Below are 17,115 nucleotides of genomic sequence, written 5' to 3'. Positions count from 1 at the left end.
ACTGGAGTAGATTTAAACAAGAAAATATAGCCCACCCTAGTGATGAGATAAAATAAACAAGAAAATATAGCCCACCTTAGTAATGAGATAAAAATAATAATAATAATGCATAAGTCAGTTCACAAAACACCAGACCCAAGGGGATTCAAAAGTACATACATCACACAGTTTTGAAGGCAATGGAAGGTCTGGGAGGATTAGAGTCCTGATTTGTCCTTACCAATGAGATACCTCTTGTCCTTCCTCCTTTGAAACACTCCATCATGGGAAGACCACATTCCCCACCTTACTTAAGTGTAATTACTTCTCAAATGGCCTCTTTTTTGTACCATCTTATCCCGGGATAATATTTTAATATGCACATGCCAGAGGAACACAAGGGTACTGTCCACAGGAGACTCGGTATAGACAGTATACAGGAAGATGGTTATATAATTTAATGGGAGCAGGTTTCCATCTGGATCAATTCTGACTTACAAGTCATTTGAGTCAAGCTTCCCTTCTCTGCTTTCTTCAGTATCCTTGAAAGATGTGAGAATGTTCTGATTAAGCCCATTGGAAAGAGCATTTTTGACTATCAGAAATAACACATTATCCACTAGACACAGGCTGGTGAATGGTAGTCGAAGGCACATCCAGATAGAAAAGGGGACTGCTTGCTGCAGCAGAACTCATATGAAAGGTAATGAGCCTGCCTGCTTGTGCTTCCTCCCGAGGACAGTGCAGGGAGGCAGTTAACTGACTCTACTGCTCTTTGTTCTGCCTTCTGTCTTTAATATGTATAAAAGCAAGTTCTGAAATAAACTCTGGGCTGGTCAGTATTTACTAACAAACCTTCCAAATATATCAGGTATGGGAGAATTGTCTGTATTCTGTCAATCATGTTTTAAATAAATGCTGATTAGCCAGGAAGGAAGTATAGGTGGGTCAACCAGACAGGAAGTAGAGGCAGGGTGATGAGAACAGGAGTATTCTGGGAAGAAGAAAGCCCATTCCTCCCAGTTCTGCCCAGACCACCGAAGAAGCAAGATGTGATCTTCCACACTGAGAAAGGTACCAAGCCATGTGGCTAACATAGATAATAATAATGGGTTAATATAAGTGATATGAGCTAATAAGAAGCCTGAGCTAATTGGCCAATCAGTTTATAATTAATGCAGACTCTATGTGTGATTTTTCTCTGGGACTAAATGGCTGGGGGACTGGGTGGGACAGAAACTCCAATGAGCAGGCCGTCATGTTACTTCTATCCTGTGTTTTCTGTCTCAAATTCTCTCAATCTGCCATTTCCTCAACCTCAAACCCCCTTCCAGGTACCCCAGCTTACTTTGTTGGAGCAGGTTCTGACAGTTACCCATGGTCTGACACTTCTTAATTATTCTTGATATTTGACTAGATAATCTTTGAGTTTAAATGTAATACTATTATTGCCCCTAAGATGAAGCTAAAGAAGATTAACTGTAAAATCAATAGGCTGCCAAATGTGTGATCATGACTAATCTCATTATTATATCCTCAGTTGTCAATAAACCACCTTTGTTTTGTTGAGAGAAATTAGAGAGAGTAGAAATGAGGTGGATATGATCATATTTCATTATATACATTTAAAAAAATTCTCAATTAAAAAAAGTAGAGTTAGGGGCACTGGGACCAAGTGGTGAGTGCAACCGGGCGGGTGGGAGTCCCTTTTGTTTCAATAGCCTGCCTGCAGCAAGCAAGGTAGGCCTTTTGTTTTCGAGCTACCTGGCCAGAAAGGAGACCTGATCTCGCTATCAGAAGATACATTAGTGGGGTGAATGAGTTCCAGACCCATGGCAGCAGCCCAGAGACAGCACAGACGTTCCTCATCCTCCCATACTTCCTAGTCTTCCTGCAGGGACTATTCTCCCTGGCTACTGCCTCTCTCTTCCTACCCCACCCAGCTTACATCCAAAAATCCCCTACCTTGTGCCTCCCCTCTTTGGGCCCATAACATCCCCCAGCTCAGCTTGTTTGGACGCTGGGACCGAGTCATGAGTGCAATCCGGCAGGCAGGAGTGCCATTGTTTCAATAGCCTGCCTGCAGCAAGGTGGGCCTTTTGTTTGCAAGCTCTCTGGCCAGCAAGGAGACCCAATCCTATAAAAGAAGACTCATAGGGGAGCATTCGGAGGAAGAGATGGGCAGGCACTAATGCAAGAATTCCTCCAACAATATGAAAAACAACATGAAATCACCAGAACACAGTGAACAGACAACAGGAGGACTTGAACACCTAAATCAAGAAGAAGTAGAAAAAATTGACTTTATGAAAGTTATAGAAGCCCTTAAACAAGAAGTGAAAAACTCCCTTAAAGAAATGGATGAGAAGAATAACAAAAGTTTGAAGAATTGAGTAAATCCGTAAATGATATCCTAGGAAACCAAGAAAAAACAATCAAACAGATAATGAAAATAGTTCAAGTCTTGAAAACTGAAATGGAGGCAAGGAAAAAAACACAAACCGAGGGCCAGCTAGATATGGAAAATCTAGGTCAACGAGCAGAGACTACAGAAACAAGCATAATCAATAGAATACAAGAGAGAGAAGAAAGAATCTCAGATTCTGAAGATACCATAGAGAAAATAAATGCTCTCATCAAAGAAAACAGCAAAGCCAACAAATTCTTATCAGAAAGCATTCAGGAAATCTGGGACACAATAAAAAGACCAAACCTAAGAATAATAGGGGTAGAAGAAGGAGAAGTACAGCTCAACGGTCCAGAAAATATATTTAATAAAATTATAGAAGAAAATTTTCCCAATCTAAAGAAAGATATTCTTATGAAGGTTCAAGAAGCATACAGAACACCAAATAGACTGAATCAAAAAAAAAAATCCCCTCGCCATATAATAATCAAAACACAAAAATACAGAATAAAGAAAGAAAATTAAGAGCTGCAAAGGAAAAAGGTCAAGTAACTTATAAAAGTAAACCTATCAGACTTACACCTGACTTCTCTATGGAAACCATGAAAGCCAGAAGGTCCTGGATAGATGTACTGCAGAAACTAAAAGACCAGGGATGCAAGCCCAGACTACTATACCCAGCCAAGCTTTCATTCACTATAAGTGGAGAAAACAAAAATTACCAGGATAAAAATAAATTTAAACAATACATAGCCACAAATCCAGCCTTATAAAAAGTAATAGAAGGAAAATCACAAACCAAGGATACCAACAATGCCCACAATAACTCAGACATCTAGTGAACCTTCACCAGCACAACTCGAAGAAGGGAAACAAAATAACTCTACTACCAAAAAAAAAAAATTGCCAGAGTTAACAACCATTGGTCATTAATATCACTTAATGTCAATGGACTTAACTCACCTATAAAAAGGCACAAGCTAAGCGATTGGATACGAAAACAGGATCCAACATTCTGCTGTTTACAAGAAACACACCTCAACCACAAAGACAGACATCTACTCAGAGTAAAGGGTTGGGAAAAGGTTTATCAAGCAAATGGACCTAAGAAACAGGCAAGTGTGGCCATACTAATTTTTAACAAAGTTGACTTCAAACTAAAATCAATCAGAAGAGATGGAGAGGGACATTTTATACTCATAACAGGAACAATTCATCAGGATGAAGTCTCAATCCTGAATATCTATGACCCTAATATAAAAGCACCCACTTATGTAAAAGAAACATTACTAGCACTCAAGGCAATCATCAAACCACACACACTAATAGTAGGAGACTTCAACACTCCTCTCTCTCCAATGGACAGGTCAATCAGACAGAAACCTAACAGAGAAGAAATAAGAGAATTCATGGAGGTAATGAATCAAATGGACTTAACAGACATCTATAGAACATTCCACCCAAATAGGAAAGAATATATCGTCTTCTCTGCAGCTCATGGAACCTTCTTGAAAATTGGCCACATACTCAGTCACAAAGCAAACTTCCACAGTTACAGAAAAATATTAGTAACCACCTGTGTCTTACTGGATCACCATGGATTAAAGTTAGAATTCAACAACAATGCTACTCCCAGAAAGCCTACAAACTCATGGAAACTGAACAGTCAACTACTGAACCACACCTGGGTCAAGGGAGAAATAAAGAAAGAAATTAAAGTCTTCCTTGAATTCAATGAAAATAAAGATACAACACACTCAAACCTCTGGGACACTATGAAAGCAGTGTTAAGAGGAAAGTTCATAGCACTAAGTGCTCACTTAAAGAAAACAAAGAAAGCACACATTGGAGACTTAACAGCCCACCTGAAAGCTCTAGAAAAAAAGAAGCAGACTCATCTAGGAGGAGTAGAAGACTGGAAATAATCAAACAAATTAGAAACACAGAAAACAATCCAAAGAATCAATGAAACCAAAAGCTGGTTCTTGGAGAAAATCAACAAGATTGATAAATCCCTATCCAAACTAATCAAATGACAGAGAGAGAACACGCAAATTAATAAAATCAGAAATGAAAAGGGGGACATAACCACAGACACAGAGGAAATTCAGAGAATCATTAGATCTTAATTCAAAAGTCTGTATGCCACAAAATTGGAAAATGTAAAATAAATGGACTTTTTTTTAGATAAGTACCATATACCAAAGTTAAATCAGGACCAGGTGAACAATCTAAATAGACCTATTAGTCATGAAGAATTAGAATCTGTTATCAAAGACCTCCCTACCAAAACAAGCTCAGGACCAGATGGTTTCAATACAGAATTCTACCAGAACTTCCAAGAAGACCTAATACCTATACTCCTTAATGTATTTCACAATATTGAAACAGAAGAGTCATTGCCAAATTCCTTTTATGAAGCTACAGTTACCCTGATACCAAAACCGCACAAAGACTCAACCAAGAAAGAGAATTAGAGGCCAATCTCACTCATGAACATCGACGCAAAAATCTTCAATAAAATACTGGCAAACCGTATCCAAGGACACATTAGAAAAATTATCCATTATGATCAAGTAGGCTTCATCCCAGAGAGGCAGGGCTGGTTCAACATACGAAAATCTATCAATGTAATCCATCGTATAAATAAACTGAAAGAAAAAAACCATATGATCATTTTATTAGATGCTGAAAAAGCATTTGACAAAATTCAACACCCCTTTATGATAATGGTCTTGGAGAGATTAGGGATACAAGGGTCATACCTAAATATAATAAAAGCTATTTACAGCAAGCTGCCAGCTAACATCAAATTAAACAGAGAGAAACACAAAGCCATCCCACTAAAATCAGAAACACTACAAGGCTGTCTACTCTCTCCATACCTCCGCAATATAGTGCTTAAAGTTCTAGCAATAGCAATAAGACAACATAAGGGGATCAAGGGGATTCGAATAGGAAAGGAAGAAGTTAAACTTTCGTTATTTGCAGATGATATGATAGTGTACATAAGCGACCCCAAAAACTCCACCAGAGAACTCCTACAGCTGATAAACACCTTTAGTAACGTGGCAGGATACAAGATCAACTCCAAAAAATCAGTTGCCCTCCTATACACAAAGGATAAGGAAGCAGAGAGGGAAGTCAGAGAAGCATCACATCACCTTTCACCATAGCCACAAATAGCATAAAATATCTTGGGGTCACTCTAACCAAGGAAGTGAAAGATGTATTTGACAAGAACTTTAAGTCTTTGAAGAAAGAAATTGAAGAGGATACCAGAAAATGGAAGAATCTCCCTTGCTCTTGGATTGGGAGGATCAGCATAGTAAAAATGGCAATTCTACCAAATGCAATCTATAGATTCAAAGCAATCTCCATCAAGTTCCCATCAAAATCTTCACAGATCTTGAGAGAGCAATACTCAACTTTATATGGAAAAACAAAAAACCCAGGATAGCCAAAACAATCCTATACAATAAAGGAACTTCTGGAGGCATCACCATCCTTGACTTCAAACTCTATTACAGAGCCTCAGTATTGAAAACAGCTTGGTATTGGCATAAAAACAGAGAATTTGACCAATGAAATCGAATAGAAGACCTGGATTTTAACCCACAATCCTATGAACACCCGATTTTCGATAAAGGAGCTAAAAGTATACAATGGAAGAAAGAAAGCATCTTCAACAAATGGTTCTGGCATAACTGGATGTCAACCTGTAGAAGAATGAAAATAGACCCATATCTATCACCATGCCCAGAACTTAAGTCCAAATGGATCAAAGACCTCAATATCAATCTGAACACACTGAACCTGATAGAAGAGAAAGTGGGAAGTACTCTACAACATATGGGCACAGGAGATCGCTTCCCACGTATAACCCCAGCAGCACAGACATTAAGGGCAACATTGAATAAATGGGACCTTCTGAAACTGAGAAGCTTCTATAAAGCAAAGGACATTGTCACTAAGACAAAAAAGCAACTTGCTGACTGGGAGAAGATCTTCACCAACCCCGCAACTGACAAAGGTCTGATCTCCAAAATATATAAAGAACTCAAGAAACTAGACATTAAAATGCTAATTAACCCAATTAAAAAATGGGGCACTGAACTGAACAGAGAATTCTTAACAGAAGAAGTTCAAATGGCCAAAAGACACTTAAGGTCATGCTCAACCTCCTTAGCAATCAGGGAAATGCAAATCTAAACAACTTTGAGATACCATCTTACACCTGTCAGAATGGCTAAAATCAAAAACACCAATGATAGCCTTTGCTGGAGAGGTTGTGGAGAAAGGGGTACACTCATCCATTGCTGGTGGGAATGCAAACTTGTGCAATCACTTTGGAAAGCAGTATGGCGGTTTCTCAGGAAATTCGGGATCAACCTACCCCAGTACCCAGCAATACCAATCTTGGGAATATACACAAGAGATGCCCTATCATATTATAAAAGCATTTGTTCAACTATGCTCATAACAGCATTATTTGTAATAGCCAGAACTTGGAAACAACCTAGATGCCCTTCAATGGAAGAACAGATGAAGAAAGTGTGGAATATATACATATTAGAGTACTACTCAGCAGTAAAAAACAATGGCATCTTGAATTTTGCATGCAAATGGATGGAAATAGAAAACACTATCCTGAGTTAGGTATCCCAGACCCAAAAAGATGAACATGGGATGTACTCATTCATAATTGGTTTCTAGCCATAAATAAAGGACATTGAACCTATAATTTGTGATCCTAGAGAAGCTAAATAAGAAGGTGAACCCAAAGAAAAACATAGTTATTTTCCTGGATATTGGAAGTAGACAAGATTGCCAGGCATAAATTGGGAACTTGGGGTGGGGTGGGATGGGAGTAAGGGAAAATGGGGAGAGAAAAGTGAGAAGGGGAGGATGGGGGGAGCTTGGGGGAATGGGATTGTTGGGATAACGGAAGGGTGGATATGGGAGCAGGGAAGTATATTTCTTAATTAAGGGAGCCATCTTTCGGTTGGCAAGAGACCTGACTCTAGAGGGGCTCCCAGGTGTCTAGGGAGATGTCCCCAGCTAGTTCCTTGGGCAGCTGAGGATAGGGAACCTGAAATGGCCCTATCCTATAGCCATACTGATGAATATCGTGCATATCACCATAGAACCTTCATCTTGTGATGGATGGGGATAGAGACAGAGACCCACATTGGAGCAGTGAACTGAGCTCCCAAGGTCTAAATGAGGAGCAGAAGGAGGGAGAACATGAGCAAGGAAGTCAAGACTGAGACTGATTCACACACCCACTTAGACATTGGGCCTGATCTATTGGGAGCTCACCAAGGCCAGATGGACTGTGACTGAAAAAGCATGGGATAAAACCAGACTCTCTGAACATGGTGGACAATGAGGGCTTATGAGAAGCCAAGGACAATGGCACTGGGTTTTGATACTACTGCATGTACTGACTTTGTGGGAGCCTAGCCTGTTTGGATGCTCATCTTCCTAGACCTGGTTGGAGAGGGGAGGACCTTGGACTTCCCACAGGGCAGGGAAACCTGACTGCTCTTTGGACTGGAGAGGGAAAGGGACAGAAGTGGGGTGAGGGGGAGAGGAGTGGGGGGAAGTGGGAGGCGGGGAGGAGGTGGAAATTTTTTCAATTAAAAATTAATTAATTAATTAATTAAAAGTAGAGTTAAACCCTTACCATTTGTTACCTATCTTGGTGGTGGGTGGCAACCAGGAAATTATGATGTCAAATTTTCTGGTAAAAAATAACATGGTTCATTCAGAAAAAAAAAAAACAAACTCAGAGGACAAAATAACAAAAAGTGAAAAGGGAAGGAAATCTCCATCATTTACAGTTCCAATGTCAGCAGGGTAGTTTTTGCCCCAAACCTTTATTGTGTTTAAGATGATTAAGCAATTTTTTTTTTGATGAGGAAATTCAGAGTCAGGGCTATTTCACAATCAACAGGAAATTCCCAGTTACCTGAATAGAATATGTTTAAGGATAGCTAATTATAAGAAAACAAACTTCTGTCTTTCCTCATTACTTATGATGAAAAATAAGAGATTCGAATGTCTGAAAATGTCTGGCCTAGTGAGTATTTATAAGCTTAAGGATCTACTGTGAAAGAGCAAAGTCATACAGAGTCAGAAAACAAAGTGGCCAGAAGGCCTGACCCACGTCTCATGAACATGGTACTCTGTGTTAACTCGTTCCCCAGCCACAGAACAGAGAGAGGATCTCATAGCCAATGCTTTCTGCTAAGAGTTCAGATCTCAGGAAAAGCTTAGTCTTATCAAGGGGAATCTGAAGAATTCATTCTGAGTCCTGATTTTGCCACTAACTTCCATGAGAACTATAGGCTCCTCAGCACAAAAAAAAAAAAAATGAGGGGAGAAGTAAAAAGGGTGTTGATGATGTACTTTTATGCATCAATGTTCTGAGAGCCTCTGGAGACGCCAGGGTGACTCTGCAGAGGCAGAGGTGCCCAGGGAGGCAGACTTAAAGTCACAAGCAAGGGGTGAGGAAGACAACAAAGAACAGCCATGTCACAAAGAGGGGAGGGAAGAGGTCAGCAGGTACATCTGCTGACTAGGGAGGGCTTTAGTATCAAACAGGAAGCACTAAGGTCCTGTCTTGGTCTTCTCCTTTCTCTCTACCCACATCATAGTCAGATCCTGGTGACTCCCACACACCTTGATAGATCAGATCTTGAGAAAACAGTTTGAAGATTTCTGTTAGGCCTTTGCCTTTTCCTCTTGCTGCAAGTGTTTCTCCTTCAGCCACTTGGATCAAGGTCCCAGGTGTCCAATTTGGGACAATTTACTGTGTGGCCACGTAGTCTGCGCTGGTGAGATCATAGCTTGCCATGAAGATTTTTTTCATCCTTACTCTCTTGGGTGCAGCAGGTAAGTTTGAAGTCTGGTTTCTACCTAGGGTGAAATCCAGGGAAGTGTTCCAGTGGTTACCAGATACAGTAACTACCTATAGCTTGTGAGATAGAGTGTAAAATGGGGAATCATCTTAAAGATAAAATTAGTTGCTGAGGAAAACGAAGGAAAGACTCTTATTCCACATATTTTCCTACCAATGTACTCTGTGGGTCCCTTGGATGTCTGGGAGCATGTTAAGTTCCCTGTCTGCCAAGGCTTTGTGAAAGCATCCCTAGGAACTCCTCAATAGGCACTTGAACACATGATACCCCCCCCACACACATAACTACCATTTCTTTTTCCACCTCAGATGTTAGGAAATATGTGGTTTCGGGAGAAGAGCTGGGTTAATAAGTAATAAAATTTGAGTTTCCATGCTTTTTTCACTACCAAAGTCAAAAAGTCCTTAATTATGCCCCACTTACTGACAAAAGTTAATGTTAAGACCTAATATTTAAAGTACTTATTGAGTTTGTTCACTTTCCTAATACACAGTGCTGTCAGAATTTCTGATCAGCATCAGATGAGCCCATCTTTTAGTATTAGATAACTTTGATATAACTTCATCTCAATAAAAATAATTACTTTCCTAACATGTATATCTTGTATGACATGTTATTTTGTGTGAAATATTTAAATGTCAAAAATAAAAGCCTTGATAACTTTGAAAAACTTTGGTTAGAGAAAACTTACTAAACTTTTTGTTTATGTTCCTTCCCTTAATCCCTCATTCTCCAGAAGCTATTTTGGGAAACATTCAGGACTTAGAAGAACAGTTGCCAGTTGATTTCAACGTTCCTTACATGGTCTATCTGCAGTCTAGTCCAGAGCCTTGTGTGGGGACTCTCATTGACCCTCAGTGGGTGCTCACTGCTGCTCATTGCTCCTTACCGTAAGTGGCTCCTCAATCGTGAGATCTGGGAAGTATCTAGGCTATGGGAGTTGGTCTGGAAAGCAAACTTCCATGCTTTTCATGGAAAGATAATCCAAGAAAGATTGAAAATTTTTCCATTTTTATGCAACTCAGTAAAGAAATCAACTAGAAGACTTTTCTCAAATATTCATCTATAAACGTTCACCAATCATTTGCTATATTGTTTAATATAACCATTGAGGTAGCAAAATAGAAATAAGTTTTCTTTATAGAGGTTACATTCTGATACAAGAATAGAAGTGATCAAAGTAAAGAACAAAACAGGACAACAAGGTGTGGAGAGTGGGAATGATGTATAAGTTGGTCATGTTAGGCCTCTGAAGATACAGAGCCAACAGGAAAGCACAAGTCAACTAAATGAATAAAGCCTAGAAATATTCCAGGGCAAAAGAACAATATTCAATCGCTCTAATGTAACAAAGGTATAAGGGTTTAAGCATGCTGAAGAAGCAGTGTTGGCTGAGTGTATGGGGTAAGGGAAGGGATCACAAGGATGAAGTTGGAGGCAGAGATCACATCCTGAAAGTAAAACAAAAGAAAGCGAGGAAGCTCTGTATAAAATAAAGAATCTCTTAAAAATCTATTTTTTAATCATTTCATTGCAGTGTAATCACAAGTAAAAACATAACACAGCTAGATGAACAAAGTCACTCAAGCAAACACTACCCAGTTCCAAACTCCACATGTCTCTTTGAGCTTCATTTAGAATGGTCATGCTAAAGTCATGCAGCTTCACATAGGGCTTTATGACTTCATTATCAATTACATCTTTATGCACTTACTCTCAACAAAAGAAAAGTCATGTCGGAATCAGAAGGGGAAAAAATATTCTCTTTTACAACTCCTGTCATTTCATTCTTCCTCCATCACTTGCTACTCCTTCCTATTCTCTCTAAATGTCATCTTATAATTAGGTGTACATCTGTTTACACGCATGCATGAATGCAGTACAAGAGAGGATCCCCATATGAGGAAGAACATTGCTTTTTTCTTTCTGAGAATCTCAATATTGTAGGGTGTCAAGAATCCACTGAGAGAATGGAGAGATAGCTCAACAGTTAATGGCACTTACTGCTCTTGCAAGATGACCTGACTTGATTCCCGGCACCCACATCACTCATCACCTCGTGGCTCACAACCATCTGTACCTCAACATTCCAAGGAGATTTGATGTCCTCTCTGGCCTCCACCAACACTTTCACATATGCAGTTCACACACACACAACAAGGGCAAAGCACTTCATTCCCATAAAATAAAAGAACATGTTTAAATTTTTAGAAAAGAATGTTGAATGAGGGAGTCTTGACTCGGAGCTTCAGCTCCATTTCAAACTTATCACTATTAGCCATCTGGTTATTCAAGACAAGTTTGAATCAACAGAGCTTTAAGGCTTGCTTCTGCATTAGGACAGATAACACAGAAAACAAGCAATTCGCATGATGCTGGAACTGGCGTTCCTAATTAGACTATCACTGTGAACTGTGAGCTTCTCTTGGAAGGGAATGCCTCTTTTGATATGTTGCATGACTAGCCTCCTTGTGACAGAGGCATCTGAATTTGCCTAGAGAATAAAACATGGAATGATGACTTGTTATCTCTACAAAACTACACACTGAAATTTGAGACTCTAGGATCAAGGTAGAAAACACATGAAAAAAAAATAAATATGTAGTCCTGAGAAGAGTATTGAATAGATTAGGGATGTTAGAATCAGTAGTAAAGGTTCAAAACACCTGCCTGAGCAAATATGGAGTAAACTCTGGAACTTTAAGTCAAATGTGGTGACTTCTCTAGTTCAGATTATAATTAGAGTAGGAGCTATTGAGTATACTGTAGATATTGGGATCCCATGTTGGTCATTCCATATGCATATTGATTATATAGCAATCCTGTAAACTATTCTTTTATACACAACATTAGTTCGTTTTAATGAACTTCAGATGAAAAGCAAAACTAAGTTGATTGGATAAAGTGACTCCTGACATTATGTGACTTTTCTCTTCCATCCGTCTGCTTTCTTTTTCTTTTTCCCCAAGAGCTAAAATCCGACTCGGAGTTTATCAACCTAACATCAAAAATGAGAGAGAGCAGATATACAGTTACTCATTGACGGTAGTCCATCCTAATTATGACCCAAATACCCGGAAAAATGATCTGATGCTGATAAAACTCTCTTATCCGGCTACTATAAACACTCATGTGGGAACTATAGCCATAGCTATGGAACCCATGATATTTAATGAAACCTGCTTTATACCAACATGGACCTGGAATAGCTACAAAAACTGTGAGTGTTTGACTTCATCTTGAGGAGGCCGGGGCTGGGAAAAGATGTGGTTGAAGATACTTGATAGAAAAAGGAAATATAAAGTTCTTGATCCTGTAGTGATTACCATCAAGACTTTGTACTCCCAGGAAGTAACAGATAAATATATGGGGCAGCTACTCTGACAGCAGCAAATAGGGTGGGCTGCAACTGATCTGTCTCTAAAATATTAGAGAACTGAGGCTAGCAAACCGAATGCAAATGACTTAGAATGTGGAGTCGTCATTGATAAAGATGGTACTGAAGGTGGAGGGTGGGCTTCTCAGTGAGGACTGCTGAAAGCCTACCATGACTCCTTAGAAGGGAAGTCAAAAAAAGCAATGCTTTTGTGATAGGTGAGGGAATGCAGAATGCTTTCAGCTCTCTACCACAGAGAACCCAAGCTGTGTCCAGAAACATAAGGACACATTTTTTTTCCATTGGGCCCTGGATGACGAAGAAATGGTGGAAGGAACCATCTGCCCTCTAGCCAGTGCTGGTTCCTTACAGAGGATAGTTTTCATAACTTGTGTCAAAAGTGAAAGTTCCTCACTTGGGGGTGTAGACTTGGGTGGCTCATAGACTAATTATTACAGCATACTCGTTGTTACATCTCTAGCCTGACACACGTTATGGGAAAATAATCACATCCTATAGTGTAAGTACACATCCCTCTGGCTTACGAGCTTGACTTGGGAAGAACAGAGTGTACTGACATCTGCATAAAATTCACCTCAAATATGGCTTTTTCATGTTCTTTAGTCCTTGTTGGCTACACAGTGGCTGCTTGTATGTTATGTTTATTTCAGATTTTCTCAAAGTTGCTTTGTCAGATTTAAACCCACCTTCTGGTATCTACACCATGAAAACAAAATGAGAACGTTCCAAATATGTTTTCTTACAACAAATAAACTATAGAAACTGATTTCCTCAGAATTTTGAAACTTTGTACTTTAGTTTAGAAACAAACTGACTAGGATTCTAAGTGTTTATGCTTTCTTAAAAAAAATGAACAAAAAATATTTTATGTGGGTTTTGACATTGACTTCTTAAGCTTTACTTGAAGTAATTTCATCACACTTTACAAAAATAATTTGTTAGGTACCATTTGAAATAAAGCAGACTACACTACATAAAGATTTCATTGTGTCAGCTCTGTATATTAAAATAATCACAACATACTTTCTCTAGAAGACCTCTCCTACAAAGGTCCCAATATCTATGAGGAAATCTTTATTTCAATTAACTTAAGTTACTTTCACATAAGTTCGTTAAGTGAATTTTTCCTGAAAATACAAATACATAAAGCTGAATATAACCTCTCTCTCTCTCTCCCTCCCTCCCTCCCTCCCTCCCTTCCTCCTCCTCCTTTTTCTTCTTCTTCTTCTTCTTCTTCTTCTTCTTCTTCTTCTTCTTCTTCTTCTCTCTCTCTCTCTCTCTCTCTCTCTCTCTCTCTCTCTCCTGACTTGACATGTTTTGATTTCCTCCACAGAGCACCACTTTACTAACTACACCATCAGCTCTTTAGAAACCACCATACTAGCTTGATAAACTATTGATGTCTTTCTTTCTTACTACTCTTTACTAGTTAAAGCCCTGTACCCAGATGTTTACAGTATAGTAGCATTTTCTATGATGGAGAAGAACAATATGACCGCACAGGGGGTGGGGAATGTGTGTGTGTATTTCTATATAGATACATATATATGGAAATAGCCATTTAGAAATGATCAATTTATGGCCAGGAACTACATAATGTTGTTTCAGACAATGAGGAGAGACATAGAATAGCAACCACATAAAGTTCCATTTACAGCTTAGAAGTTCCTAATGATAGTATTCTACCTAAACATTCTGTGTTCATATATGTTTAGATACATACACAAGTAGTTACCACTGTGTGAGACTATCCACAGTCTCATGATAACCAGCATTATAGCCCTGGTCTTAGGGATTGGTAAAATGGCCTTTTAGGTAATGGCACTTGCCCCCAAAACTGATGCCCTCCATTCAGTCCCCAGAACCTACATAGTAGAAGCAAAGAACTGAATCCCACAAATTTTCTTTTGACCTTCACAGGCTTGCCATGGCATAAGCACACCCTACATACACTCACAATGAATAAACTAACAAATAAATAAAGCATGAAAGAGTAATTTTATATACATTTGTTTAATGTGATAAATTGTAAAGATGAAGAAACAGATGCCCAAAAAAGGTTGTAGCAGGAATTTTGAAGTCCAAGGGTTTTGCTTCTTTTTCTTTGTGGACATTCATAATCTCCATACAGTCACTTCAAAAAATTGTGGATTAAGCACAGTAGCTAGAACTATACATCTAGTGGTGGACAGATAAGAGACTTTGGGATGTATTTCTTCACCATGGATATTTTCCATTAAGAACTATAGGAAGGATTGGAGTGTCAATAGCTATCTACATTGGATATTCTCAGATTAATTGATTCTCAAACTAAGGGCTGGTCACAAGGTCACTTGTCAAAAGAACATCGCTAAGTCTCATCTGTCTTTTCTTTCCCACAGTCAGTGATCCTGACATCCTGACATGGACAAATCAGTATTCTCTCTCCCAGACTGAATGCTGGCACATTCTCCAAAAACAGAAACAAGAAACAAGGATGAACATCATGTGCATAGGGCGTTCACCTAATATTATAACTTCAATTAAGGTATCTCTCCTTTATCCATGCAGAAAGATACTACAGGGTCTGTTAGAGGAGAGAGATAGGGTTGGGAAATGAAACATCAAATATTAATAAGACTTTCCACAGGTAAAGGGCAGAAAGCTAAAATCCCTCTCCATGACTGCTCAGTCTGCGATGTATTTCATTCCCCTCTCCATCTTAGAGTAGAAAAGATCTAAGGTAGACCATTTGTCCTTTCTTAGAGTAGAAGAGATCTATGACAGAGCATTTGTCCTTTCTCTTATTTGCACTCTGGTTAGATAAAACTTGAACTGCGAAGGGAAAGAATAGAGCAGATCGAAGCAAAATTTGTCACCCCTTCATAAAATAAATTCATTCCTCCAGATTTTGCTACCGCTATATGCCATGTCTTAGAATTTACTCTTGATCCATGACAACAACGTGACATTGATATCTTGTCATCTCTTTCTGTCAGGAAGTCTCAGCTGCTCCAGCCATCTGCAGTGGGAGGCTTCACGGAATTTTGTCCTGGGGGAAAGCAGGCATAACCAAGGGAAGTGAGGGCTTCTTCACTGAAATTCATCCTTATGCAAGATGGATCTTGAAAACAATGCATTCCAACTGAGAAGCCATACCACTCAGTGTAAAATAATGCAGTCTCTGCAATGAATTAATAACTGTCTTCAAAATCCAAAGCATCCAATAAATGACAATGGAAACTTAGGACTCCTACTTTTTTTTCATAATTTAAACTTTTAGTAAAGAAAAATTTAGCAACAAACTATTTATTTATACAAAATGACCAATCACCAGTTTCTTAGTAGATTCTGAGTGTGCTAAGGGAAAGGTATGACTATGAAGTGGAAGATGTTAGGGGAACCTACTGTTGGTTTTCTTGTTGTTCTTCTTTAGTTTTGTCTTGTTTGCTAAATGGTCATGTTGTCAAACTGCATTCTAAATATGTTATACCAAAAGATTTACACAGCCCTCAACCTCAGTCATAGAAGCTCTTTTTTTTGTCTTAAATGAGACCCCCCCACACACACACACTCATTAGACTTGAACAAAATCATGTCTTTTAAAAATAAGTGTCCTACAATGATAATAATGTCATTATCAGATAATGAAAATATAGTACAGACACAGCAGAATTCTCCAGCTGTGAAAAATGAGGTGATGGATGCAGTGATTTAAAGAGGAATTGCCCACGTAAGCTCATAGACTTGAATGCTTGGTCACTAGCAAGTGGAACTATTAGGAGGTCTGGCCTTGTTGGAGGAGATGTGACCTTGTTGGAGGAAGTGTGCCACTGATAGTGGGCTTTGTGGTTTCAAATCCTAAAGCCAGGGCCAGTATATGTGTCTCTCTTCCTGTCGAACCAGATACAAAATTCTCAGCTACCTCTCCAGCACCATGTCTGCCTACATGCTGCCATGTTGTACCATGATGCTAAAGGACTAAACCTCTGAAACAGGAAGCCAACCCAATGAAATGTTTTGTTTTATAAGAGCTCCTGTGGTCATGGTATCTTTTCACAGCAATAGAACAGTAACTAAGACAATGGAATTTACAGGTAAATGGATGGAATGGAAAATATATTGAGTGGTGTAACTCAAATCCAGAAAGACAAGTGTTGGATATTCCCTTTTAGTTATGGCTAACATAAAAAGTATAAGGGGGCCATAGGTATGGGAATAGGAAAGGATAAAGAAGGCAGAGTAGGATATAGGTGCTATGAAGGAAAAACCTAAGACAGAGAGAAGATAATACAGAAGAAGAGGGATGAAGAAAAGTTAAAAACATTAAAGGTGTTTGATAAAAACATAAGGAAAAATTATCTTATAAACTCACTTTAAATGCAGGTGTGTGTGTGTGTGTATGTGTGTATGTATGTTAAATGGAG

General features: G+C 38.9%; 1 protein-coding gene across 1 annotated transcript; it reads left to right on the top strand.

Annotated features, from left to right (window-relative positions):
- Positions 1–9,246: 9,246 nt before the first annotated feature.
- LOC121435430 (probable inactive serine protease 58) lies at positions 9,247–15,837 on the top strand. Its single transcript, XM_041634746.1, has 5 exons — positions 9,247–9,286; positions 10,034–10,202; positions 12,282–12,532; positions 15,091–15,236; positions 15,688–15,837. The coding sequence occupies exons 1-5, from the start codon at positions 9,247–9,249 to the stop codon at positions 15,835–15,837; spliced, it is 756 nt and encodes a 251-aa protein (XP_041490680.1).
- Positions 15,838–17,115: the final 1,278 nt, after the last annotated feature.

Source organism: Microtus oregoni, unplaced genomic scaffold (genome assembly GCF_018167655.1).
Source record: "Microtus oregoni isolate MIOR12 unplaced genomic scaffold, Mior012 000046F_ref0000063, whole genome shotgun sequence".
Lineage (NCBI taxonomy): Eukaryota > Metazoa > Chordata > Mammalia > Rodentia > Cricetidae > Microtus > Microtus oregoni.
The sequence above is the reverse complement of the archived record's forward strand: the minus strand, read 5'-3'. Positions and strand labels throughout refer to the sequence as shown.